This window comes from Pangasianodon hypophthalmus, chromosome 1, assembly GCF_027358585.1.
Source record: "Pangasianodon hypophthalmus isolate fPanHyp1 chromosome 1, fPanHyp1.pri, whole genome shotgun sequence".
Taxonomy (NCBI): Eukaryota; Metazoa; Chordata; class Actinopteri; order Siluriformes; family Pangasiidae; genus Pangasianodon; species Pangasianodon hypophthalmus.
In genome coordinates this window covers 18,680,641-18,707,478 of record NC_069710.1, presented here as the reverse complement: position 1 = coordinate 18,707,478, position 26,838 = coordinate 18,680,641, and the positions used below count along the sequence as shown (strand labels likewise).

Sequence of the window (26,838 nt, the reverse complement as noted above, 5' to 3'; positions counted from 1 at the left end):
CTGGTATATGAAATCAATATTTGAAATCAATGGTAGTATTTTTCCTAGCAAACAATTTCACCTATTAGAGTAATTTTAGAACTTTTTTCTTTTACAGTAGCTGTGTTCATGCTAGCTTAGTGACTCCGAGTTTCAGGGTGGCTTCAAATTTGAGTGATTTGTCTTTAGTGCAGCTGTGCCAACCCCGCAGGATGAGCTCAGGACTCTCTCAGTATTCTCCATGGAAGCTTCTGCCTTGCATAATGCAATTACATCTGAAATGATGCCAGGAGCTGAAATGATGCAGCTGTGTGCAACTTCACTACTTCAGTTTTTCAAGAATGGATGTATAAAATGGAGTGTTTCGGGCAGGTGCAGTATGGGATATGGCGAGAACAGTGCTTTATAAGCAGCAGTGTATACTGGAGGAAGAGAAGGAGGAGGAGGAGGAGAAGGAGGAGGAGGGGAGACCGTTCTAGACAGGGCAAAACAGCAAACTCAACACTCTGTGCGTCCCAGGCGTGTTAGCGCAGAGAGAGAGAGAGAGAGAGAGAGAGAGAGAGAGAGAGAGAGAGAGTGTATTAGTGAAGGGAGGGGGGAGGGAGGGGGAGGCGACGCATCATTGCAGTACTGAGAAGAAAGTCCTGCGCTAGTCCAAAAGCCTCAGACACACACACACACACACACACACTCATCCAGAAAGAAGAAGAAGAAGCAGAAGAAGGAGATCCTGACCTCAGAAGCCGACATAGCAGAGACTCGTATGGTTTATTTTATGCTGACTCCATAGCATCCTTTTTTCTCTTGGAAGAAAATACCGCGTGTTGATTCCGGACACAGATTGCGCGTGCGTGTGCGTGTGCGTGTATATACGTGTGTGTGTGTGTGTGTGTGTGTGTGTGTGTGCTGGCAGGACTCGGTTGACACTCGGTTCTAGGTGAATTATAGCTGCTCGTAATGCGCCACTCCGGCTGATGCTCCAGCTGCAGCAGTGAGCTCTGCGCTCCTCTCCCAGCATCCCCCCATCAGAGCCAACCACACTGCTCATCGGGCAATTCTGGCCACTTTTTAATCCTCCTGGCATCCTCTTCTCCACTTTGCTGCCATCTCGTTGACTTAAAACCCTTCCCCTTCATCTCTCCCTCCTCTTCCTCCTCTTCTGTACCCAGGCGAAAGTGCTGCAGAGAGCATGTGAGTACCAATGCGGACTTCTCTATTGCACCCTGAGCTCCTGTGTGCCTCTGTGTGCTTTATTATCCTTGTCTTTTTTTCCCCCCCATTCTTTCGGGTACACGTTATTGTGTGTTTTGTTGTAACTTCAGAACTCGTTATTTTCACCCAGGTTACTCCTTCTTCTTTCTTTTTTTTTTCAAGGAAGGTGTGTTACGCATTTATTGACTTGCAGGAGATGCTCAGGTCCACTGAACATGTTATACTGCTGCTATAGCACAAACCATTCACTACAATATATAAGCAGCTGAGCCATCCTACGTATGGAGAGCAAAAATGTAGCAGTATGATGTTTCTAAAATAGGTTATTTTTTTAATTTGTGATGCTTTACTAATAAAAAAACTGAATTTTGCTCAGAATTTTACTCATATATAGTAGTAGAAAGGAATAATTAAACCTCTCCTGCCATGTGAAAATGCGCACTTCCGAATGAGATCAGTGCCGTAATGGACTTTGTGCGTGACTGGTGACTGTGCTTTGGTGTCCTCATTATTCATAGTCATCCAGTGTCCAATACAGCGTAGCTTTAGAAATAGGACAACATTTTAAAAACTCTGAAACGAGCTAGACTTCAGTCCTGGAGAGCTACAGCACTGCAGAGGTACCTCGTTTAACACACGCTCATAAGCGAATGAGCAAAGCCTTTATAGGATGAATCTAGTGTGTTAAATAGGAAAACACACATTTCTGTAGGGCTGCAGCCCTCCAGGCCTGGAGTCTGACACTCCTATAGCCGTGCACCCATGATATATATTAATCCTCTGATGGCTTCATGTTCAGGTCAGCTCCAGCTCCAGATGCTGCAGCTCCTGCAGGAGCTCCCGGGGCTCCTGGCGCTCCCGGGGCAGAAGGAGCACCAGGCACAGGCCCTCCTGCCCCTCCTCCCAACACCAGCAGCAATCGCCGACTACAGCAGACACAGGCGCAGGTGGAAGAGGTGAGCATGTCTGAGGAAGAAGAAGGGAGGAAAGAGGAGAAGGGAATATGTTGTACTTAAGCCTGGGTTGTCACTAGTCAAATAATTTTAATTATATTAAAGGAGAGTCTATGCTTAGTTTCTATTATTTTGTAAATGTAATATATGAGTATATGTACATCAACTCATCTATCTATATATCTTTGCCAAAGAACTCCACAAGCTTTTAATGTGCATTTTAACAAATTATACCTGGACTTTCTGCTCTTGGCCCAACAATAAGTTTATGCCTTCTAGTGAATTCTCTGAGCTGAGGTTGGTGTATGTTTTCAGAGCAGCAGGTTTTCATTAATGCCTGTATGTTTAGAGTCTACAAGTATTCAATTAAACCCTAACCATTATTCATGTCATTATTCATTGGCAAAACTTTATGGCCCAGTTTATTAAAGTCTTGGCTGATAGACCCTTATAATTGCAAAGTTTTTAATTCTTGATTTTACATTGAACTAAGCACTGCAATAGTACATTCACCAATAATCACCAACTATAATTATCATCTACGAAAGTAAATGCAATGTATCATTAATAATGAATCATTAATGAGCATTAAAATCCTTAATAATGACCTGGTCTGCTTTTCTGTGAAGGTTGTAGATATTATGCGTGTGAATGTGGATAAAGTCTTGGAGCGGGACCAGAAACTGTCAGAGCTGGACAACAGGGCTGATGCATTGCAGGCTGGAGCCTCTCAGTTTGAGAGCTGTGCTGCCAAGCTAAAGAACAAGTACTGGTGGAAGAACTGTAAGGTGAGACAGACTGACAGCAGACACAGTGCCATCTGTAACTGGAGCCAACACATTCACTGAAATTCCATTTTTTAAAAATTGATTGCATTTATTTAATCACTTGGTTTGGATGAGCTTATTTACTCTTCATATGTACACAGAGATGAATAAGCATGAGAAAGAAAAAGAGAGAGAACATATAAGGGAAAAAATAACACATTGAAAGCACCAGATATGAAGAGAAAGAATTTGTGTAAGGAAGAGAAAGAAAAATGAGAAAACCTCTCACTCATGCTTCCTCTACTGATCTTAATCTCAGGAGTCATGTATTACGCTGTGTGTGTGGGGATAATTAGTTAATGAGAGTAAATTTGAACCCAAGGGAAATGACAGCAGTTGGTGTAGATACCATCAGGCCTGTTTAATGAAATCATTATCTAAGATATAAACACAATTATAAGTATTTAATTATGTTTTTCAGGATATAAAATTGACTATCAGTATTGGAACAGTAGGTTAAGGCTACTTTATAACCTCTTTTTATTTCTGTTAAATGAACATGCATTTACAATTTGTTTGACCAATTAGGAGGTTTGGAGAAGGTGGGGAAAATAATTAACACCCTAACAAAAATGTGTACATTATTTTCCCCACCTTCTCCAAAAGTGCAACATTGGCAGCATGAATCAGAGACATTATCTGTTGCCATCTGACTTTGCTTCACCATTCTCTGAAGCAGTCCTCAGCCGTTTTTCACTCCTTAATGTCAGGATATCTCTCTTAATTAAACATTTTTGAGTGGTGTGTTTTGGGCCCAAGTGATGAATAGTGATGAAACTCACAGTTTGTAGGATATTTTGGTAAGAATAATAAGACAGGATTATTCAGTTAGGGGACAAAAAATACTTTATAAAATAACATTACTGAGTTGCAGAGAAGACAGTCCTGTAATTCTAATTCATACTCAGGGGTATTGGGCCAGATTTGGTGGGACATTTGTACTCATACATCAAACGACAGATTTGCCTGATCTTTAGGCGTGAAAGAAGTCTGACTAGATGATCTAAAGATGAGAGAGTAAACAAACCAGAGTCAGGGTCAATATTTTAACTATAAGAGGTAAATAGATTCAGGAGTAATGGCGTTTTTGAACAAGTAAGACTCTAATTTGGTCGGAAGTTTGTGAATAATAGTCAACCAATTTATCATTACCTAGTTGTTAAGTCGGTTAGCTAGATACGGTGACTTATCATAGCTGACTAGTGATTAAGAGGTGTATGTGTATTCTCTGTAGTTTTAGATTCCAAACTTGGTAATACTTGGTGAGAATGAGTAATCTGGGGCCTCTGCTGGCCTCAGTGGTTATATTTACTACTCTGTGTTTTAGCTAACATGCTACCACTATTCGACTTTGGAAGCCTGGGAACAAAAAATATAGATTAGATAATAAAATACATGGAGAACACGCATTCCGTAATAAAATACACACAACAGAACTTACCACAGGTAATGCTCTAAACTATTTTTTTAGCTGTCATAGCATACACAGCAGCACACTGATAGATTACAGGAGAGCTTTTACTCTTTCACATGTGTACTATACTTACATACATACATATATATATATATATATATATATATATATATATATATTAAAGTGTCTGTAATACTGATGGAACATAAGCAGGAAATTAAATCCTCAAAGTCCCAAATAGAATCCTACATACTAAATATACACACCATTGGCATCATTATTATTTATGCACACTACTGAGTGCACATTATGTGGTTCAGGACACAGCCTTGAATTCTCTCTGAATATGTGTTACTTGCCTTTCGCAGCCTTTATCCATGTAATGGAAAAGGATGCATCACATTATGAAATGTTCTTCTAACAGCAAGTAACTGTTAGTCCAAACAGAGAGCCTAAACATCCAGCACCACATGTGTCTCTTTCTCTGGTGCTCTCTGTGACTATTAATGGACAACGTACGTAAGAGACAGTATGTAGATTTGAAGGGGGAGAGAGCAGAAAGCAAGCGAACAGCTGTGTCAGATCCTGTCCTTCATCAGGGTTTTAATCTCCTTTAAAAAGTATGGTGTACTGTGTATATGTATGTATGTAATTGTGATTGAACACTTAACATGTAATTTAACACTTTTGTTTCTCTGTTTCTTTCACCTTCTGTTAGATGATGATTATGATGGGGATTATTGGAGTCATAGTGGTCGGAATAATCTTCTGTGAGTTCCACTATATTTATACTTTTAATAACATTCTACAACACTTAAGTACAATTAAATAAAATTAAGTACATTTTTAGTAGACTAAGAATGTATTATAAAATACACACTACTTACATTTTAGTTCTCAGATGAACTATAAGGATGAACTAATACATATACAGTACTGTGCAAAAGTCTTAGGCACACGCAAAGAAATGCTGTAGAGCAAAGATGCCTTCAAAAATAAAGAAATTAAATGGTTCTACATTAAAAAATACTATAAAGAACAGTGAACAGTATTAAATGAAACAATACCAACATTTTTCTGTAATATTTAATTTTGTGCTGGAATACTAATGTTTGGAAATCTAAAATGTTTTTGTACTGAATCAATAATGTAGAAGTTTAACATTATTTGCAAGGATTTCTTTTGTAGGCATTACTAACTATTCTAAAAAATAATTTCAATCTATTCTTAATTAAGTAGGCTTTAGATATATAGCTACAATGTCATTTTAAATTCTTTTTTTGTCTGGTTTTCTTGTTGTGACTCAAGGGTGTACACGATTAACGTCCAGACTAGACCTTCTCAGCACAAGTTCAATAATTTATTCAGCAAAACATTTTGTGCAGTTATGCCTGATCATTCAGTAGGAGTAGCATACAGCCCATTAAGCACACAGCTACTGAGAAAAGGAAGTCACACTGCTATATGAATTTGTGGTATTTTAAATGTGTGAAAGTCTGTAATCTGATGATTTCTTAATCGTTTTCTGTTCTGTCCCCTCCCTGTATCTTCCTCTTTTCCTCTTTCCTCTACAGTGTATTTCTTCTCATGAGCTCACCCAGCTGACAGAGATAAGAAAACAAGTTAAAGAAGGCTGAAGAACAACAAAGCATAATGAAAAGCCCACTCATAAAGTCCATGCCTTTTCCTGTTCCCTCTCTCTTTTTACTATCAAGGCCTCTCATTCCAGCCATCTGCTACTTCTTAGTGTGACAGTAGTCATCAGATTCACAAGATTCCTTTTCTCCCATAATCTGCTATGCTGTTCATTGACTCTTTCATTATGATTTCCTCTATCTTAGAATCTTCCTGTCTTAGAATCTCTGACATCACACACACACACACACACACACACACACACACGCACAGGGACATAGACCGGGAGTGTTTGTGGGATTAGTCTGATAAAGGGTGGGATGCTGTGAGCCTCTGTTGTGAAGGTGTGACATGGAGTTTAAGTGAATGCCAGAGCATCCTCAGCTGACTTTCTAAAGCCTTTGGAAATTAGTAAACTGATCTCAGCATATACAACATATGTTGCGCCTTCCTACTGTCACAACCTTTATGGCCATCACCCCATCTGCTTGTATTTATTAGTGTCAACAAGATACATGAGAAGAAATTTAACCTACCTTTATTGTGTATGTGTAATTGTCGTTGCAAGCATTGCTGATAGAAACTCTTTTTCAGATATACTGCTATACTTAGAAATATCCCATTTATTTATCTGCTGTAGAACGAATAACGAAAAAAAGGGAGAGGTAAACAGGGATGTGAGGGAGAAAAGTCAGGGAAGATTTTTAAATATTGGTTCGGGAAAATAACGCGTACCCGCGTATACGCGCACACACACACACACACACACACACACACACACACACTGCACTCACAAGGCATGTATACATACATATCGCGGACCTATACTGTATGACATCTTAGGATTTCTCTTGTTGACAATATTTTAAACAATTTTAGTTCTTTAGTTGAAAAATAACACAAAACAAAAAAGGTGTTAAAACATACATAGACTGACCTACACAAACCAAACCATATTTGATAAGCAGGCCCACATTCACACACACACACACACACACACACACACACACACACACACACACACACACACAAACAATTAGTAATTAACTTGTGTCTAATGACTTGCATGGAAGATTGGACACATTGTAAGACTTCATTTCCTCAACTCCTACTGCCTAATGTACAGCCCAAATAGAAACATGTCATTGCTTCCATGAAAACTCTGCAGTGTACAAAACATAAGATCTGTGAGCCTGCCAAAAACATACAATGGCCTGCTACATTTCTGAGAAAATGTGAAGAGGAAAAAAAAAAAACCAAGTATTTGACTTGCCATGTAGTATGCTATTTTAAATCAAATGTCCTTCATATGCAACAATTTTATTATTTTTCTATGCAGTAAAATTGCAAGAGCTTTCAGTTTCCATTTTGCAGGTGGATTCAAAGAGATTGTATTGCACATTGCTAAATGTAAATGCCATTTATGAAAGATTTAGCACTGACCAATAGGAAAGCAAATCACTTATGACCATGTAGAGAACCCAGAGAAGAATTCAAAAGCATGCCGATTTGCTCTAACACTTTTGCTGATGCTAATAAAGAAATTTAAAAACCATAGTGTACTAGTTTTTTCATGTGAAAAGAAAATTTAAAAATAAACAGAAAACTATATACAGTCAAAGGTTTAGTGACATATTTGCTTTAATTTGATTGTTATTTCACACACTGTGTGAGGGATATTTTGAGAGGAACTAAGCAATTGTGAGTGAAATAAAATGATCAAAAACCAAACTACTGTATTTACTCTGGGATGGGTTGCATTGATGGATTTAAAAAAGAGAGACATCAGAAACAGCAACACATATCTAAGAAATGCTGTAGAAAAAATGACTTGAAGAAAGCATGTGCAGCAGTTATCACAGCTAAGACAGGCGTTCTTACATAGGTATATTTAACTTCATTATTACCTTTGTAATTACTGTCACAAATGTTACCTGTGCAGTATTAGTTTCTTCTCAAAATAAAACTAGTGTGTTATTAGTTATATAGTGGGGTTAGTTATTGCAAACTGACAAGGAACAACAAGAAATTGACAAGAAGATTGACAAGAAAAGAGTCCAAGAGAGTTCAGCTTTTGATGGGAAGTGTACATGTTTACAGTGTTCACATTTCAACTTAAATTAATTCAGCTTTACATGTACACCTACATATACACTCATTAAAAAAGTACATGGTTTATTTGCAACTCTATGTCACTAGCCACTTTACAGTCCACCGTAGGACACACACACACACACACACACACACACACACACACACTGGTGGGAAGAAACTGGAGGAAACCCACACGGACACAAAGAGAAGTGAAACTGCACAGACAGTAACCTGAGATTAGGATTAAGCCCCAGGTCCTGGAATTGTCAGGCTCTACCTGCTGAGCCACCACGCCAGCCATTAACCTCTTCAGTACCTATTAATATAAGAAATTATTCATTTATTAATTTTTTTGCTATACTAAATATTGCAAATTTTCCCTAGGAACCCCCTTTGATTAATATACATTTTATAACCAATACATTATTTATACATTTCATAAATACTTTTATGAAATGTACAAATAATGTATAAATACAAATACATTATTTCAACATTTCATATGGTAGTCTGTAACAGAAAGTAGTGTACATACCTATCTTGATGCTTGATATAAAAACAGTATTGACAAAATCAGTGTCACCAGAATCATCCAATAATATTCCACTGTTCATCAAGAGAAAAAAAAAAGCTTTAGCAGTCAGACTAAAAATACAGTGATCACACACAACATTAAAATGTAAGCAATATGTAGCATAATTGCAATTGTCACTACAATAATTAGATATGCTACATTTATATATGCTTTGCTGTGTTTAGGTCTGTCTATGTCACACTGTTACATAAATTTGCCCTCAATACATGGAGAAGGATCTTGGAATGTAGATGTGAATTCGGAATGAATAATACTTTAATTTCTTATTCAATTTCACTGTCATCTGTTGTACAGTTACTATATTACTATGAAACCTTACACAATCGATGTCTCTGGAATACAGTTAGTCCCTACATTCTGAGAAATAATAGTACTAAACTGCACCTTTCCTCGTTGCTGTGTATGCTTATCTTTTATACCTTAAAATATGTATCTTTCACCTGGAAATTTCAATATAGTCTAAAAAAAAATTTAGGGTACATAAAGGGACTGTAAATATCTTTCAGAGTAAAGCTTAAAAGGTACAATTCATTCACTTTTTAGGTAAAACATATAACAGATGTTAAGAATATCATCCCATCAACAAGGAATGGTACACTGTAGTACCCTTTTTTCAGAGAGATTATGGACATGAAATACAAAGCACCCATTACTTACACAGGCTGGTGAATGGACCTGGCTCAGGTGTGTGTACTGTCAGAATAACTTCACTGGGAGTTTGCAGGGCAACGTGAGAGACCCTGCAGGTGAACACAGTGCCAGGAGGGTGTTCAGATGGGCGGACGATGAGGAAGGATGAGAGAGAGAACGTCCCATCACTGTGCTGCCGATGGCTGGAGAGAGAGGCTCCCTCTGTCCGGGAGATGCTCTTTGTCTCTGAAGGGAGCTGAGAAAACCACTCCACCTGCATAGAGCCAAAGCAGAGCCAGCTGATTCCTGAATGTCAGTAAGTGCTCTAAACAAGGGTTTACAATGTTAATTGAAATTAATTAAATAAATCTGAGAAAAAATTTGACATGGTTTCACTGTTTTTTTAAATGAAAGCTACTTATGTAACTGAGTGAAGGACTGCCATGGCCACTTGGATTGCTCCGGTTGACATGAATGGCCAGAGAATGAGCATGACATAGTGGGGCCTTTTGTAGGTTACACACATGAAGTCACAGTCACACAGTGACAACTTTGCACTTTGACACACTCTTATTTTTCAAATTAAGGGCTGGTTATACTCAATGTAATGACAAGTCATATTAAATGAGCCAATACCTGAATCATTAGATTGTGTGCTGACTGCATGTAAATACACACCTGTACATCTAGGGGGTAATAACGCTCACAGTGACAAGTCAGTCTCTGTGGTGAGTCATCTTGAAATGTTATTTTGTTTTCTGAGAAAAAAACTCTGGGAGGTTCTAAAAGTGACAGAAATACAGGACATCAGATCAACACATGATAACCACAGTAATGAACTTTTAAACTGATGCCTTTCACATAAGTAATCCCAAGAGCAAAGACATTTGACATGTCCACATACTGGCAAGATACTCACGCATGATGTTCAGCTGAACTATTTGCTGAGTCTGAAAGGGTCCAGAGTTAATGGTGCAGATGTATGTGCCCTCATCTGAGACCTTTAACTTCTTCATTGTCAGAGATGCATTTCCATCTGTAACTAGCAAGGTTGAGTTTGCACTCGCTCCATCTCGATCCACTTCAACTACCAGCCAGAAAACAAATAAAATATTAAGAAAATATTGTTCAGACATTATGATTTGTAGCAACTGTGAACAATAGATACTGTACATTTTAACTGATGTAAGCAAAAAATCTGAGAATAGAGTTTTAATGAATATAATCCATCTATTAAAATATCATGAACGTATCAATCCCAATATGTACCATCATATTTAATTATTGGATATACATGCACAAACATTTACTCACCAAATGTTCCTGCCTCAGTCTCTCTCATATCCAGAATGGTTCGCCCTTGTCCTCTATACTGCCAACGCCACTCAAGACCCACATACTGCTCTGCAGGGGTGTCCCTTTGCCTATAACCACAATCTAATACAGTGTCTTCACCTATAGGGGCCGCAACGGAAGGTGAGCGAGAGAACACCACAAACACAACTGCAAAAGCGAGAAAAAGAACAGACAGGGAGTAAAAGAGAGATGATGGAGAAGTCAGGGATAATATGATGAATAATAACACATTCTGCTATGAAAGAAGAGAAGATACCAGTCTTCTCTGTGTAATTATCTATACTTAACCTATTCCATTACATAAAAGAAGTTTTTAGTTTGGCCCCCTCTGCCTATTATTCCTCAAGCTTTTTTGCTTTGAACTATTTAAACATACCAACATACTGAAATTCTTAGAAACATCTTTGCATTTGCTGTTAGATAACTGAAGAAACAAATAGAGGAACACATAGCTGTAAACAGTATTGTGTAATATGTAACATAGTATGTGAGTGATATAGTCTATACTGTTTAGCTAAAAATATCTATCTGCAACTAGTTGAACTACATTCTGTAATTTGTATTATCACTTGCATTATATACTGTAAGTAAAAAATCAAATCAAAGTACAGCATGCACTTGAATACTTATCTATTGTCAATAAATCACTTTGATAGTTTTACACTGTTGTTGTAAAACTTTATAGATTGATTTGTGTTAGAATGTGACTGCTGCTTTGCTCAGAAACCAAGGTATATACTGTATGAACAATTGAAAACACCCATTCTTTCATCCGTCAAGGAATTGCACCATTACGCAGCAATTAGAATAGAGAAACAAATACATAGTAATGTGACTCAATTGACGGATTTATAAGTGTACATACACCGATCAGCCATAACATTAAAACCACTGACAGGTGAAGTGAATAACATTGATTATCTCATTACAATGGCACCTGTCAAGGGGTGGGCAGCAAGTGGGCAGCAGTCAGATCGCGACGATGACATGTTGGAAGCAGGAAAAAACACAAGCATAAGGATCTCAGTGAATTTGACAAGGGCCAAACTGTGATGGCTACATGGCTGGGTCAGAGCATCTCCAAAACAGCAGGTCTTGTGGGGTGTTCCCGGTATGCAGTGATTAGTACCTACCAAAAGTGGTCCAAGGAAGGGCAACCGGTGAACCGGTGACAGGGTCATGGGCACCCAAGGCTCACTGAGGTGCGTGGAGAGCGAAGGCTAGCCCATCTGGTCCAAACCCACAGAAGAGCTACTGTAGCACAAATTGCTGAAAATTTAATGTTAATAAAATTTTTAATTTTTAACAGTTAATGCTGGCTATGATAGAAAGGTGTCAGAACACAGTTTGCTGCACAGCTTGCTGCGCATGGGGTCGCGTAGCTGCAGACCAGTCAGAGTGCCCATGCTGATCCCTGTCCATTGCCGAACATGACTACAATGGGCACGTGAGCATCAGAACTGGACCATGGAACAATGGAAGAAGGTGGTCTGATGAATCACGTCTTCTTTTACATCATCAGGATGGCCGGGTGCTGGTGCATCGCTTACCTGGGGAAGAGATGGCACCAGGATGCACTATAGGAAGAAGGCAAACCAGCACAGGCAGTGTGATGCTCTGGGCAATGTTCTGCTGGGAACCCTTGGGTCCTGACATTCATGTGGATGTTACTTTGATACCTACCACGTACCTAAACTTCATTGCAGACCAAGTACACCCCTTCATGCCAACGGTATTCCCTAATGGCAGAGGCCTCTTTCAGCAGGATAATGCGTGCTGCCACCCTGCAAAAATTGTTCAGGAATGGTTTGAAGAACATGACAATGAATTCAAGATGTTGACTTCAAGATGAATGAATTCAAGATGTTGAGATGTGGCCTCCAAATTCCCCAGATCTCAATCCGATCAAGCATCTGTGGGATGTGCTGGACAAACAAGTCCGATCCATGGAGGCCCCACCTTGCATCATACAGGACTTAAAGGATCTGCTGCTAACGTCTTGGTGCCAGATGATACCACAGCACACCTTCAGAGGTCTTGTGGAGTCCATGCCTCTACGGGTCAGAGCTGTTTTGGTGGCACAAGGGGACCTACACAATATTAGGTAGGTGGTTTTAATCTTATGGCTGATCGGTGTATAATTCTAGGTATAAAAAAAATTTAACAGAATAATACCATCTGAGATCAGAGTTCCCCATTGGCTGAGAGGAAGCTGAAGTTTGCTCTGCATTAGTGATGCAGTATTTGATTCTGCATTCTCATTGGCTATTGTCTGTAGCACCAGAGTGAAGCCGACCCCGCCTCCTTCAAGCTGGACTGAAGCGATGAAATGAGCAGGTACAGAATCTGGTTTTGTACCTCGAGGGATATAACGACTTAATTCACAAGTCACTTCCTGTTCATTACAGTCAGCATGGAGGAGAGACTCTGCTTCAGGAATCTCCACTGATGAAGCTAACCCAAGAGACAAAAAGGCAAAATGGATAGGAGGCAAAAGTATAAATGCTGGTAAAGCAAATTGCAAAATAGATGACTTTTAGCACTAGTATATGGACAATAGTATTTTAATTTACCAGTGGCCTCAAAAATGAGGTCATCAGCGTTAGGGGTGTCAGGAGGGATGTAGGGGGTGATGGTTTCTGGTGAAAGGTCAGTGTTCATAGGAAGGTCCCTTAGTACCACAGTGGCAGGGGAGCGTATGAAGTGTGCTCCGGTCATTCCTCCCCCTTCCTCAACGAAGGAGCAGGACAGCACCACATCCGCAACCTGCACACCTGAGAGAGAGAGATAGAGAGAGAGATAGAGAGAGAGAGAGATGTGTAGCAGAGAGCAGCATATTACAAACAACAAAGCCAGAAAAGCCAGCTCTGCAATGCCATTATTCTCGAGAAATGAATATGAACAAAACACATAGATTTCAGAAAATTCTGCTTACGGAATGTTTGATGGAAATCGTCACTTAAATTAAAATAAATCAACTGTAAACCTCACCGTGTGCCAGCGCGTGCAAAAAAGCGAAAATGAAGATTTCAAGCATGACGGATTATTTCTACAAACACACAAAACACCACTAACTGTAACACCAGCACCGTTTACGCTGTTTAGTCGAAAAAAATATAAAAAACAATGAGTTCGGGTCTAAATGTCTGTTGGATATTGGACATCCCCTAATTCAGTGCAGTTTCACTTTTAATTTAAAATCAAACTTCCGCCTTTAGATGCGCAGTTGTCTCTTGCAGTAGGCAGGCGCGTGCACTCTGTCTGCTGCTAGCCGCCCAAATATGCAGTGTTTTGCCAGTCTCAAAGTGAAAGTGAAAGTAATAGGGGCGGAGCTAACGAGTTAATGTTTGAGTACATTTCAAAACAAATACATTTTATAAGGGGATAAAATGTTTTTGTTTTGAAATGTACTCAAAATGCGTAATGTATTTTCATGCATTTTAATAGCAGTTACAATGATGATGATGATGATTATTATTATTATTGTTATTATTATTATTATGATGATGATGATGATGATGATGTAACCATTTTATCTTTGTCAGGGTTGCAGTGGATCTGCAGACTTTTGTAGACTCATTTACACCTAGCGGTAGTTTAGTGTTTCTAACTCACCCAGTGGCATAATGCAAAATGGTAGTCATGGTCTGCAGCAGGAGCAGGCCCTATACACACACTGCTGACTTTTCTGAGTTTGTCTCCAGACAGCAGATGTTTGATGTTGACGCTGCAGAGACTGTGAATAAAATGACATTTTCTTCATTAACGGCATTTGGCAGACTCACTGCGTGAACTGCATTTGCTGCCATTGTTCACTATCTCGCCGGAAGTTCTGAAACGCTACTACTTACCCTTCCACATTTGTAACACGGAAGTGTGAAAAAGATCTGGAATCCTCTACCTTTAACTGTGATCAAAATGTCCTTTTATTCTTCTCTCTAATGGTTGGGGTCCATGATAATTAAATCTTGATAGGGGGCCCCCTGCGCTGCGTGCCTTGCATGCCCCTCCCCCACAGCTCCGAACCCACCTACTGGCATGTTTTAGGAAGGTGGGAGGAAACCAGAGGACCCTGGAGGAAACCCCCCCCAAAAAACCCACCACCAATCCCTCATATTCACTGGGCAGAAAATCACCACCCATTTCGCTTTTAGCAGGACTTAACACTCCACGCTTTATGGAAGCAGTGCAATTGACAGTTGAGTTAAAGGGCACCCATAAATTTTTTTTTTGTTAAAATCTGTTGCTTTATCACTTTTAACTACATATACTGTACATAACCTAAAAACACATTACTGTTTCACTATCACTAAGCTGAACCTGACACCTATTTAAAGATGTTAAAACTGCAAAACTGGAGCATTGGATAATGGCCTTCATTTAAATATTTAATGTTTTACTTTGCATAGTTTACAGATACAAATGCAGATCTTAGAATGCAAACATGATCTTTGCCATTTTAGTTGAGCTCTGATCTGATGACTGGGTTTCAATGGTTGTGCATGCACACAATAGTTTGTTACTTAATTAAGTGTGACCCAGTATTTAAGCTTGATGTGCAAAAGCAACTTAACAAATATGCATAACACTAACACAGTCAAGTGGATTGTGAGAGACACACATACTTAATCTCAATTTTGATGAGGTCAAAATGCATCACAGATATTGAAGTAAAATTATTGAAGTAAAAAATATACTGCTCCTAGAATTCACTCATTGTCTTGTTTATCCAGTCTACATACTGTGACACCTGAGTGTATGCTCCATATCTACCTGGTTTGTCACAGTCATAGCCCCAGCTAACAATGCCTCTGGCCCAGAACACACCATCCTTTTTTAAAACCAGTGCCCCACCACCATCCCCATGTGTCTTTTCCAACTTCAGGTACACCAGCACAGAACATGCTGTCTGTCAGGACTACAAGGATCCCTAAGATATCAACAAAATTTTGGCATGTCTTTTTGTCCACAAGAGGGAGGAAGGTATACTTGAGATACCTGGATGATTTCATTCTCACTGTCTGACCAAATCCAGAGACCTGAAATGAAGGAGGAATTGGCCAATACGTATGATACATTACAGATCAGAGCACACAATACATAGTTAAGTGTGCTGTGATAAACTGCATGTATTGTTTTGTGAAAAAGTGAGTAAGAATTGCCCTAAAGCTTTTCTTTATTTATATAGGCCTCATTCGGTAGGAAAATATAGGATGTAGCCTATATTTGTGTGTGGTGCTTCGAAAAACACCATTACCCAGTAAGACCGGGTGTAAATACAGCTTTTTGTGGAGGCAAACATAATCAGCATTATACAGAATTGGCTTCTTCAGCTTTATTAGTGCGATGTCATGGCCATAGTGTGTACCATCTGAGTTATTATACAAGGGGTGGATGTGTAAAGAGGTGAGAATTTAGATTGTTTTAGTATATCACTGACTCCAACGTATATCTAAAAACAGACAGAAAAACAGCAGTAGGCAAAAATCAACTAATATCACTGTCATAGGTGATGATCAGATTATGATCAGAGCTCTGTTTGATAAATGACAAAATAACTGTAAAGTTATCTTTCACTGTAGTGTGACCTCAATTTTACATACTAGTAGGTCAATATTAAGGATATAAATATCTGTATATGAGACTCAAAGTTTTTCTTCATTGTTAAATTTAACACAAAATCTGAAGCATTATTTTGGGAGTTTTAAGAAATACTCCAAGGCCTTACTTTTACTTACTTGATAGAGCACACCTCCTGGTAACACAATATATCTTCATTTGGTTGGGGTTAATAATCTGGTTTTTGATCATTAGAACATTTGCTGCTGTCAAAATTCATTTTTCTGCTATGACAGCTCCACCTCTTCCATGTAAGAGGTTTATAAAGGCATGCCAGAGGAATGCTCTCTGTGGAGCAAGATTACTTCCTAACACCCTCTTATGATGCTCCAGGCCAACCAGTGGGCACCCACACTCTGATAATCGTGCAATTCACACAGACGGCTAAGAAGCATTTACAAGAAACTTCCCTAAGACATACATATGCATTTGTTTACATACACATAGACAACATACTGAATGTGAGTGCTATTTTTGTGGTTTGTAATCATACACTAGTTTTTACCTGGGACACATTTTGGAGCCACAGACATGACATTGTTTTGGTCATCTTTCCATTCCTTGTATGCATCACAGGTGTAGGTTACTAGAGGAAATTACATTAAAAAAAATGAAAAGCAAGAAATCTTTGAATCATCAAATTATCCTTTGGTTTAAATGAATGTAGTTTAACAGACAACTATGCCTCTGTGGTTTTAGAAAAACAATAAGACTTCTCCATTTAGTAAGGGTGGTGGGTTTTTAAAATGTATAACTATAATTAGAAGAGAAAATGGTAATATAATTACAATTAAATTACAATTCTTTATATGACTAACCTGTGTATAAAATGTTGGAACAGTTGGACTTACTGTGGCACTGAGAAAGAGGTAAACTCCCCTGGCCATTACTCTGACAGGCAAATGTGTAATTATTTAACTCTACTCCTTTCTGAAAGAAAAATTAATTCAAATGCATTATTTTTTTATCCATCACCTAACAGAAGTTTCATTTGTTCTTACTATAATGATTTTGTAGCCTATGTCACATTGAGCAGTGATCACATGTCTGTAGTAGTATGTGGGAAGCACTGGACTAATCCTCCTGTTTATGTTTTTTGGAGACTCACACTGTACCCCTGGGGAACATCACACAACACAACAATTAACAAATCACTGTAAAGACGTAAAGGCAAACAAGAGTTTATTTTCATTTAGAGAGTATGAACCCAATACAGCATGGGCATGAAACAAAAAGCAAACAAATCAAGTTAGGGTAAAATGTTGCGTCAGCAGACATACAAACATATTCCATATCCATGCAAAAGGCTATTGTGAAGGTTTTCCATAAGACCATGCTGATCATGCTGACCTCGCTGCCTTTACATTGTACTTCCATTGCGACCAATAGACTTGCCAAAAGCTGAGATTTGTGCAAATGATTAGAGTCTTGAACATAAGGCTCATGGAGGACATTTTCCACACTGTCATATGTTGCCCACCTTTCTAATGAAATGTTAAGAAAACAGCATTAGTCCCATTACAGAGTTTTTATCAAAGGGAGTCAAATATATAAACTTGCAAACATAACATTAAAATAATTACTGTTTTAATTCTTTTTAAGGAATTTATAAGAACTGTGATTTAGTGACAAATTAAAGGAAAAAGAAAAAGTAGCTCTGTAATGATTTTGGGAGCATATTGCTGACGTCCACACCCACATCTACTCGTCCCTTTACAAGGAAGAGTCACTGCAAATCAATCACCTATCCTGTAATGAAACATTTCTATCCTGTTGGGAATGGGCTCTTCCAGAATGGCCCCTTCTTCAGGACACCGTGGTTCACTGACTGGTTTGATGAGGATGAAAATGATGCAATTCATATGTTATGGCCTTCATAGACAACAGACCGTGACCCAGTTGAACACCTACGGGAGATTTTAGACCAATGTCTTAGTTCCTACTGAAACACTGGCCAAAAGAGCAGTCTTTTGTGACTGAACTTCCTACCATCAAAGCCATTTAGATCTTTTCCTTTTGCCATTCTAATGCAAATTCAATGTCAACTGGACCTTCTCTAGCATTTTATACATGTCATGGAACATCTAGACTACACATTTATTAAGGTTTTATCATTTGCATCATTTACCCAAATGCTTACTGAAATGTTTTATCTTGTGTTTGGTAGAGGGCATTGAATCCAGTATGAACCTGTGGGAGTGAGTCATCTGAATGGAAATAAATCAATAAACAACCTCCAGAAGCAGAGTGAAGATGAGGATTGATAGAAGACTGCATCTCCATAAAGGACATGTTGCCACACAGAGACTTGATCAGATCCTTGCAACTGAATATCTGAAGGATAGAAAACTGATGTGTAAGATTCATGGGTGAGTAATACAAATAATAACATGAGATTAAATGAAAGTAGGAGTACTTGTGATTGGCAAAAAAACAAATAATATAGCTTAACACTGAACTTCAAATTTTTTATGGCACACACAATAACTGACCAGGAGAGCATCATGTTCACACTGTGTACTGTTCTCCAGGTCCAGGTGAATGAGGGTCAGAGATATAGCAAAGCCTGGAGAAGCACACATATTCAGTCCAGTTCTTTTTGCTGTTGTTGGGATATGCCAGTGGATGATTAGGAGAGTTTAACCAGCTCTAGGGATGGGAACCTACCAGTGGCATCAGCAGCACACCCACAGTGAGGTGAAACATGGGTTAAAGGAGTAATGAGGAACAGTTTGCTAGTTCATGTAGTCAGACTACACATATTTCACAATAAAACACTAAAATGTAATTCATCTTCAGTAACCACTTAATCCTGGTCAGGATCACGGTGGTCCAGGAACACTGGGTGCAAGGCTTGAATAGGAGCGAATCCATGTACTAGAATGCTTTTAGGAGGTGGGAAGTACCTCTAGCACGGCTTGACTGGAACCACCATCCCTCAAGATACAAAGAAGACATGCATCAAGTGTCTTCTATGTCATGGCACTCAGGTGGCAGAATGTACTTCCTCTGTTTGTCCGAATAGCTGAGTCATTGACCGAAGACTTACCACTTCTGTACTGAAAACACCACTGAAACCACTTCTGTAAGTCGCTCTGGATGTCTGCTAATAGTGTAAATATAAATGTAAGTGTGTAAGTGAGTATTAAGCTTAGAACAGGAATGAAAAGGTCTTACAAAAAAATTAGTCCTACCATTAGAATTAAAATTAACCCACCACTATCTGTTAGACAAAAAACCCTCTGTGTTTAGATGTGTAATGATTATTAATATAAGAAATCCAACCAGAAGATAACAATTTTCTATTTAAATGCAAAATTTAAATCTACATACCTGAGAATCATCATCAGCAGTTGTAAATTTGAATCTTCTGAGTAGACATGGGATGGACTTTAACATACTGTCCCAGTAGTCATGTTTACAGTAGTCACTAAAATTGATTACAATGTGTTTACATTGGTTCAGGGTTCTTTATTTGTCACATACATATTACATACATGTGATGTAAGGTAGTGAAATGTTTTTCCTTAGTGCTTCGTCCCACAGTGCAACAATGATACATAATAAAAACAGAATATAATAGAATAAGATCTAGTAGACTATATGTAAGAAAGTTTAGCAGCCTTTAGAGGAATGAAATGTAGAATATGAATATGCATAAATAGAATATGCTTAAAAAAAAAACAGATGTGCAGAGATGCAGTGTGCAAAAAATAGCTTTAGTGTGCTATGTTGGGTGTCTGAGGCTGGGGGTAGTGTAAAGTGACACAGTGGCTCCTGTAGGTGGCAGTAATAAGCTGAAGTGTTTCAGATGGATTAGACGAAGAAGCAGTAAAGGATTATGGGTAACTGCTGGCGGTGCTACTGCACGTTGACATTGGGGATTGGGTTGCGTTGTGTGAGCAGGTTAATTGAGGTAAAACCTTTTTTTTCTGGTTTTATATATATATATATATATGTATATATATTATTTATTGTGGTATATGTGGGATGGGTGTAATTGTTTACATCTAGCTCATATTAGTATTAGCTGTTAGTAGGAATAGTGTGTTTATTGATGAAAGTCTGTACACTTAAGCTAGCTGTTGATGGAAAGTGTATAAATAATGAATCGCTTATAGCTTTGTTTATAATCATTTTACTGAAAAGTCCTGGTATCCTTCATGCCATTAACACACCTCCAGCTAGCTAAGATTTATTTGAGAATAGCTACAGCTAAATTAAGCAGTTTGGATCATTAAAATGACTGCTTGTAGTAAACTATTGATAAGTTAGCTCAGTTTTTTTGGTCCTGTTTTGCTTTAAAGGTCATCTCATGCAATTATTATCTGTTATTTCACTATGTAAGCTGTTGTCATGAATTAGTTTAAGCATGCATACTGTACACCTAGCTTGCTCTGTGGTCTGTTTGGCTATCTAAGCCTCTTTATTGGGATTGTGTAATATTCATTTGCGGTTATTTCTATAACAGAAGAGACCGGGACTTCAGGATGGGTGGCTCAGTGTCCAGTCCTGCTGCCACTGTTAAAGCAGAGGCTCACGTTGGCAGCAGCGTGCCTCCACAGGGCTGTCCAATGCACCAGGCACGCCAGGAAAGTACGTCTATTGCAAAGCTTTGATATTCACCGATAAATGTAAAACATTTATTTCACATGTAATGTGTCTAAAATTCAAGGTTCTCCTCCATCTGAGTGCCCCATGCATCAGGCTGAGTCTCAGACCGCAGTTCCTGCAGGACCAGTGCACCAGGAGAGGGCCTACGACTTTGTGGAGTGCCCCATGAAAGCTGCTAAAGGAATGTCTGACATTGATCCAGCAAACATGGTACCTAAACCATCACTTCCGGATATGATACTTGTGTTTGTTTGCTTCGGAAATGATAAACTACAAACTCTTGTGTGTCTGTGTTCCTGTTAGATGCCACCGCCAAACCAACAGCCAGCTTCTGACCAGCCTTTCCCCCTGCCGGTTAACAGAGACGAGTCCACAATTCCCAGATTCGGAACAGATAAAAACTGGGTGTATCCCTCAGAGCAGATGTTTTGGAATGCCATGTTGAGAAAAGGGTATGTTTGTGACATTTTCATTGCATGCAAAATAATAATAGCACAGATTCAAATATTGCTGTAGCTTGGTTTTCCTTGATGTGAACTGAATGCTGAACAGAGAGAATTTATTTCTCCGTCTGGAGAACTTGCTGTGATGACAACCAGGGTGTTCCTAATCGGGGTGGAAAATACTTGAGTAATAGTACTTTGTGACTATACTCCTATACTATACTACTTTACTTCTTACTACTTTTACATTTTAGTTTAGACCTTCAAAACACTTTTTACAAATCACAAAGGTCTCTTCTCTGATCCTGTGATCCTCTCAGCCAATGACCATGCCCAGCATATCAATCGAATAGGCTCAGGGAAGCTTATCATCCAGTTAAAGTCTTCAGTGTAGAAAGAAACTATCAGGAATCATGCCAGTTTGTCATCTGTGGTGACCTTCTTATGCTACACAGTATAGTTATCGCTATAGTTATCTGTGTGTATCTGAATATGGATAAGTAGCTGGACAGCAGTGTTGACCTTGAGGCTGAGTGCCCTGGCCCCACCTCAGCAGAAGCAGACTCATATAAAATATGATGTCTCCTTTGCCTCCCTAGTAGGCATAAAATTCATCTAATCTGAAAAAGCATGTTGAGGTAAGTTGTGTGTATGCTGTCAGGCTAAATTGTACTAACTTGACCTGTTTTCTTTCCTAATGCCAAGTTAGACTAGCGTCGATTCCAGTAACTAAAATATTTGGCTAGGCAGCAGGTCAGATTCGAGCTAATGTTAAATATTGGTTGTTTACATATATTTTTTAACTTTTGATTAATTCATTAGCAAGCTATGAGTGTTAGTCATGCATACGACAAGCAAACCTACAGAGAGTGAATGACGTTTTCGGGCAAAGTTTTTTTTTTTTTTTTTTTAAATGAAAATCATCTAACAGATTTAGATGAGTATAAAAGTTACTTTTTACACGAAAACATGTCTACCTTAATCTCATCATTTAAAAACAATTCTGTTTAATTTATTCATGCTTGTACATTACATTCAAGTAGCAGCTTTTTGGATTTCACTTGAGCATATTTTTGGCTGGATACTTCCACTTTCTACTGAGTCAGATTCTGGCACATTGTCTATTCTTTCACTTAAGTATAATTTCTCAGTAATTTTCCACCCCTGATTTTCACCAACCATCACTGCAACTGTGTTTGGTATTGTGTAGTGGTCAGATGTCCAGTTGGTGGTTCCTGGGACCATCATGGATTCTTGATGGAATTATGAATTCTGCTATGTACCAGGCTATTTCAGTCCAAAACCTGGTTTCTTCAGTCAGGAGGTTAGGACTTGGCCTTAGACAGATCTTTTTCCTGAACGGTGCCAATAATTTCCGGCGTTGACTGTACAATTTCACAGCAGGACTAGTTGCCTAGTAAATCTGGCTGTGCCTAGGGCTCACAACAGGATGGAAACTTTGAAAACCCTTCCACCATAGTTTCAAATGTTAAATTCTTTGTGATCACAAGTACTACTTAATTATAAGTGAACACTTCAAAAAAGTTCTATTTTCTGCCCGATCCAAACTATGTGGGCATGTCAGATCACACACTGACTGACAGCGGTGTCTCCCCACAACACAAACAACGTCTTGATAGTGCTTGTAGTAGTACTGGGAGTCATTGAGTGATGTGATGGTGTGTTTTGCACAGGGCTTAGGGAAGGTGATGAAAATATGAGAAGATTGTAGGTTGTGTGGACTTCACTGCTACCTCCCCTTCTCCTCGCTTGTTTAAAAAGCAACACTGATCAGCACTGCTTGGCAGTGCACTTTGCAGAAGCAGCGTGATTATCACATCTGGTTTATAATGGTTTAAAAGCTTTCTGTCTGCTAATTCACCTGCTTACGGTCATGTGGTTGCAAGCAGCTTATTTACCATTTAGGGTAGTGAGTTTTGCTGGTGAAGCTTGGTAAGATCAGATAAACTTGTATATTTGTGAAAATAAAATGTGTAGTTTTGACTTTTCAGTGTGCCCAAGTGTAAATGAGAATGATATGTTTATTGTGAGTATTAGTGGGGGTTAATTAGATAAAATTACAGCTTGTCTTGCTTTTCACAATGCTAGCTGTTAATGATGATTATCTCAGTCATAGTGCAGCCAGACTCATTCTTCTCACCATTACCACACATAAACTAGCTCCACATAGTGTATATAAATGGTCCAAATTCTAAAAGTGCAGTTTTGCTCACAGTCAGGCACAAAGAAGCAGAGTGATCAGGTAGATGTCAGTTATTTTCTGTGTTTGGGCTTTGAAACTTATTGCACCTGGATACATGTAATGAGTGATGAAATAATGTCAGCTTACAAACACAGAAGCAAACACTTTCGTAACATACCAGAAGCATAGAAATAATGATCTGTTTTTGTAGGTGGCGTTGGAAGGATGAAAGTCTTTCCCCAGATGACATGACAAATATCATTAAAATCCACAACCGCAACAATGAACAGGCCTGGGAGGAGATCCTGAAGTGGGAGGCACTGCATGCTGGGTGAGTAAATTATTATTGTTGTTGCTGTTATAATAATAATAATAATAATAATAATAATCATAATAATAGTAGTAGTACGCTTGCTGTCCACTTTATTAGGAACACCTGTTCATTATAAGAGCTCATCTCTAGAGTTGTAGCCTCAAGGTTGTACAGTCTGAGATGCTTTTCTGCTCACCACAGTTGTAAAGAGTGGTTAAATTACTGTAGACTTCCTGTCATCTTGAACCAATCTGGCAATCAACATGGCATTTCCACCAACAGAACTGCTTCTCGCTTTAGGGGTTCTTTTTTTTTTTTTTGTATTTATTTATTTATTTATTTAAAAAATATTCTCTGTAAACTCTAGATTGTTGTGTGTGAAAATTCCAGGAGATCAGCAGTTTCTGAAATGCTGTTTGTCTGGCACCAACAACCATGAAGTGGTTAGAATCATTGAGATCCCATTCTGATGTATGATGTGCGCATTATCTGTAGCTCTTGACCTGCATTTGCATGATTTATGCACTGCATTGCTGCCACAAGATCATGAGTTGCATGAAGGTGCAGGTGTACAGGTGTTTCTATTAAAGTGGTTGGTGAATGTAGTGATAGTATTATGCCAGTTGTACAATGCTAATTCTTTTCATTATTATTTTTTCAACTCATTTGAAAAATCATTTTCTTTGTTTCTGGTTTATAGTGAATGTCCATGTGGCCCATCTTTGAAACGGTTTGGTGGTAAAGCAAAGGAGTTTTCACCCAGAGCCAGGATACGTCACTGGATGGGGTATGAAGTTGTATCCTGTTTAAGTGTTGAGCTAGGTAACATTCCTCAGCTTTCCCTGTACAGCGTATTCTAACTTTTTTTTATTTTTTTTTTTTTTGTGTGTGTGTGTGTGTGTGTGTGTGTGTGTGTGTGTGTGTGTGTGTATAGATATGAACTACCCTTCGACCGACATGACTGGATTGTGGATCGTTGTGGAAAAGAGGTCCGGTATGTGATTGACTATTATGAAGGAGACCTTGACAAAGGCACGTACCAGTTCTCTATCTTGGATGTTCGTCCTGCAGTTGACTCTCTTGAAGCAGTGTGGGACAGAGTAAAGGTGGCCTGGTGGAGATGGACATCTTAAACTCCGGAAAAGCTCACATGGACATTTCTCCTGATGTAGATGTAAATAAAAATTGAATGTTGAAATAGACATGTATGTAAATGTATTCTACACAGTGAAAGCAATATAAGGGAGTAACGTAGACTCATACTGTATATGCAGCTAGCTGTGTTTTAGAGATTTCAATTCTGATCAGTTGAAGTATACCTTATGAAAGGTTTTTTTTTTTTTTTTTTCTGGAAGTATAATTGAAGATTAGGTGATTTCCCCCTCCAAATGTCCAATTGATTATGCAAAATGGTTGTTATTAAATCATCTTTTAGGAAGTTGGTTTGAGGTTAATGAACCTGAATAATATTGAAATGTACAATTTGTTGAAAGAAAACATTGTTTTGGGGATTATGAGTTAAACAAGTTGTGTGGAAGGGGGATACCTTAAAAAGTCTGATGCTGTTTTTAAATTAGTTGCTATAACTTGTCAATTCTGGCAGGATTTTTTTTTTTTCCTGTTTGTGCTGCTACATTTTCTGCCTGTGGTTTTGGTAATATGTTTTTTGTTCTGGTGTGCCATCTGGACCTTCTCATTTCATTTTCACCACTAGCTTGTTTTTACTATGACCTCAAAAGCATTCTTCTATACCAAATGCTGTTGAATTGATTTTAAAGCAAAGTTTAAAAAGTTAGTTAGTTTTTAAGGCTAATGTATTTATTAAAAATAATGCTGTCCATATGAGTGTGGTTTTCTAGACCACTTTTATTTCTGGATTTTCCAAGACAATTAAAAACGTAACTGGATTACAAACAACTGTGTTTGGAATGCTTAGAGACTGACTTCTTCAGAAATTTCTCAAGAGGTTAGTTTTAATGACTTCATCTCATCTTTTCGCTCTTTATCGTGTCTGGTTAGTCTCTCATTCTGAACATCATGAGTCAGTTGTATCCAGCTGATGCAATTTGTTCATGCAACCACTAGATGGCTACATTTGCACATACTTGTCCCCCCTTTTTCAGACCTGTAGGTCACTTAAGGTACTTTAGAATTTTCAACGTGTCATATTTTTAGTTTTTGACACACATAGCTTACAATGTATGTGGCCATTGATGGGGCACAAAAATAAAAGAAAATGTATCAAACTAGGGTCAGATCCATAACAAGCAATCTTGAGGCAGCAGTGGCAAGGTTAAAAAAAAAAACCTGTGGAGAAAAGCTTAAGAGTAGCCAAAAATTAACACTAGGGGAACTACTCTTGTCTGGACAGCACTGGTTGTGTTTCCTTTGTGTATGCAGAGGTCAGTTGAAAGGTTCACTCAGGTCATAAGCTAGCCATTCTGACTGCATAAAAAGTGATATGTTCCTCGTCTGAACAAACAGATGTTTTTGGAAACAAATCCTCGTTGAATGATGCCAGCTGGGAGACTGGCAAAGATCTGCTCTGAAATAAGTTTATAAGATGGAATACTATCAGGTACTTATAGATTTATGTTAAGGGTGTGTGGGCAAGATTTTCTCACAGCAGGATAAAGCCTGAAGTCTTTTAAGATGTAGAGTGTAGGTGAACATGTCCCGCTCAATAAAGTTTCACAAAGTCTTTGTTTTGATTGGTTATTTCAGCTGCTGTTTTTCTGATTATGCTACAGGATGCAGTTAAACAGTTTCCTTCTCTCTGAAGGCTCCAGAGATGCATGTGCTCACTCAGATATGTGCATGTTACATTTCCAGCAGGACTGCTGCTTGGCTGAGACCCAAGGACCTGTGGCGTAGAGCAGAGAGCAGATATACAAACAGCCTGTGGCAATTCAGATTGCCTGGCTGATTCCCTGCACTCCTCACCCTGACCA

At 38.6% G+C, this 26,838-nt stretch overlaps 3 protein-coding genes and 1 pseudogene across 5 annotated transcripts; 2 read left to right on the top strand and 2 right to left on the bottom strand.

Annotated features, from left to right (window-relative positions):
• Positions 1-596: 596 nt before the first annotated feature.
• On the top strand, positions 597-7,575 carry vamp1b (vesicle associated membrane protein 1b). Of its 2 annotated transcripts, XM_026926764.3 has the most exons (6): positions 602-740; positions 893-1,170; positions 1,991-2,147; positions 2,774-2,932; positions 5,104-5,155; positions 5,960-7,575. In XM_026926764.3, coding segments are annotated over exons 2-6 (387 nt in total). In that variant the 5' UTR covers positions 602-740; positions 893-1,168; the 3' UTR covers positions 5,977-7,575. The 2 variants fall into 2 exon arrangements, with proteins under 2 accessions (XP_026782563.1, XP_026782565.1); XM_026926762.3 differs by having other exon boundaries at positions 597-1,170.
• A 68-nt stretch (positions 7,576-7,643) lies between these two features.
• tapbpl (TAP binding protein like) lies at positions 7,644-13,965 on the bottom strand. Of its 2 annotated transcripts, none has more exons than XM_026926761.3 (9): positions 13,631-13,965; positions 13,269-13,469; positions 12,871-13,149; positions 10,654-10,842; positions 10,259-10,426; positions 10,018-10,121; positions 9,367-9,613; positions 8,650-8,720; positions 7,644-8,430 (listed from the first exon to the last, which is right to left on the bottom strand). In XM_026926761.3, the coding sequence occupies exons 2-8, from the start codon at positions 13,411-13,413 to the stop codon at positions 8,650-8,652; spliced, it is 1,203 nt and encodes a 400-aa protein (XP_026782562.1). In that variant the 5' UTR covers positions 13,414-13,469; positions 13,631-13,965; the 3' UTR covers positions 7,644-8,430. The 2 variants fall into 2 exon arrangements, with proteins under 2 accessions (XP_026782562.1, XP_026782561.1); XM_026926760.3 differs by having other exon boundaries at positions 13,687-13,965.
• Positions 13,966-15,397: 1,432 nt separating this feature from the next.
• On the bottom strand, positions 15,398-17,691 carry LOC117596849 (complement C1r subcomponent-like; annotated as a pseudogene).
• Positions 17,692-20,088: 2,397 nt separating this feature from the next.
• Positions 20,089-26,138, top strand: LOC113534127 (holocytochrome c-type synthase). Its single transcript, XM_034305114.2, has 7 exons — positions 20,089-20,230; positions 20,786-20,910; positions 20,990-21,138; positions 21,232-21,380; positions 23,786-23,905; positions 24,588-24,674; positions 24,822-26,138. Exons 2-7 carry the CDS (start codon positions 20,805-20,807, stop codon positions 25,018-25,020), a joined length of 810 nt encoding a protein of 269 aa, XP_034161005.1. The 5' UTR covers positions 20,089-20,230; positions 20,786-20,804; the 3' UTR covers positions 25,021-26,138.
• The last annotated feature ends 700 nt before the right edge of the window (positions 26,139-26,838 follow it).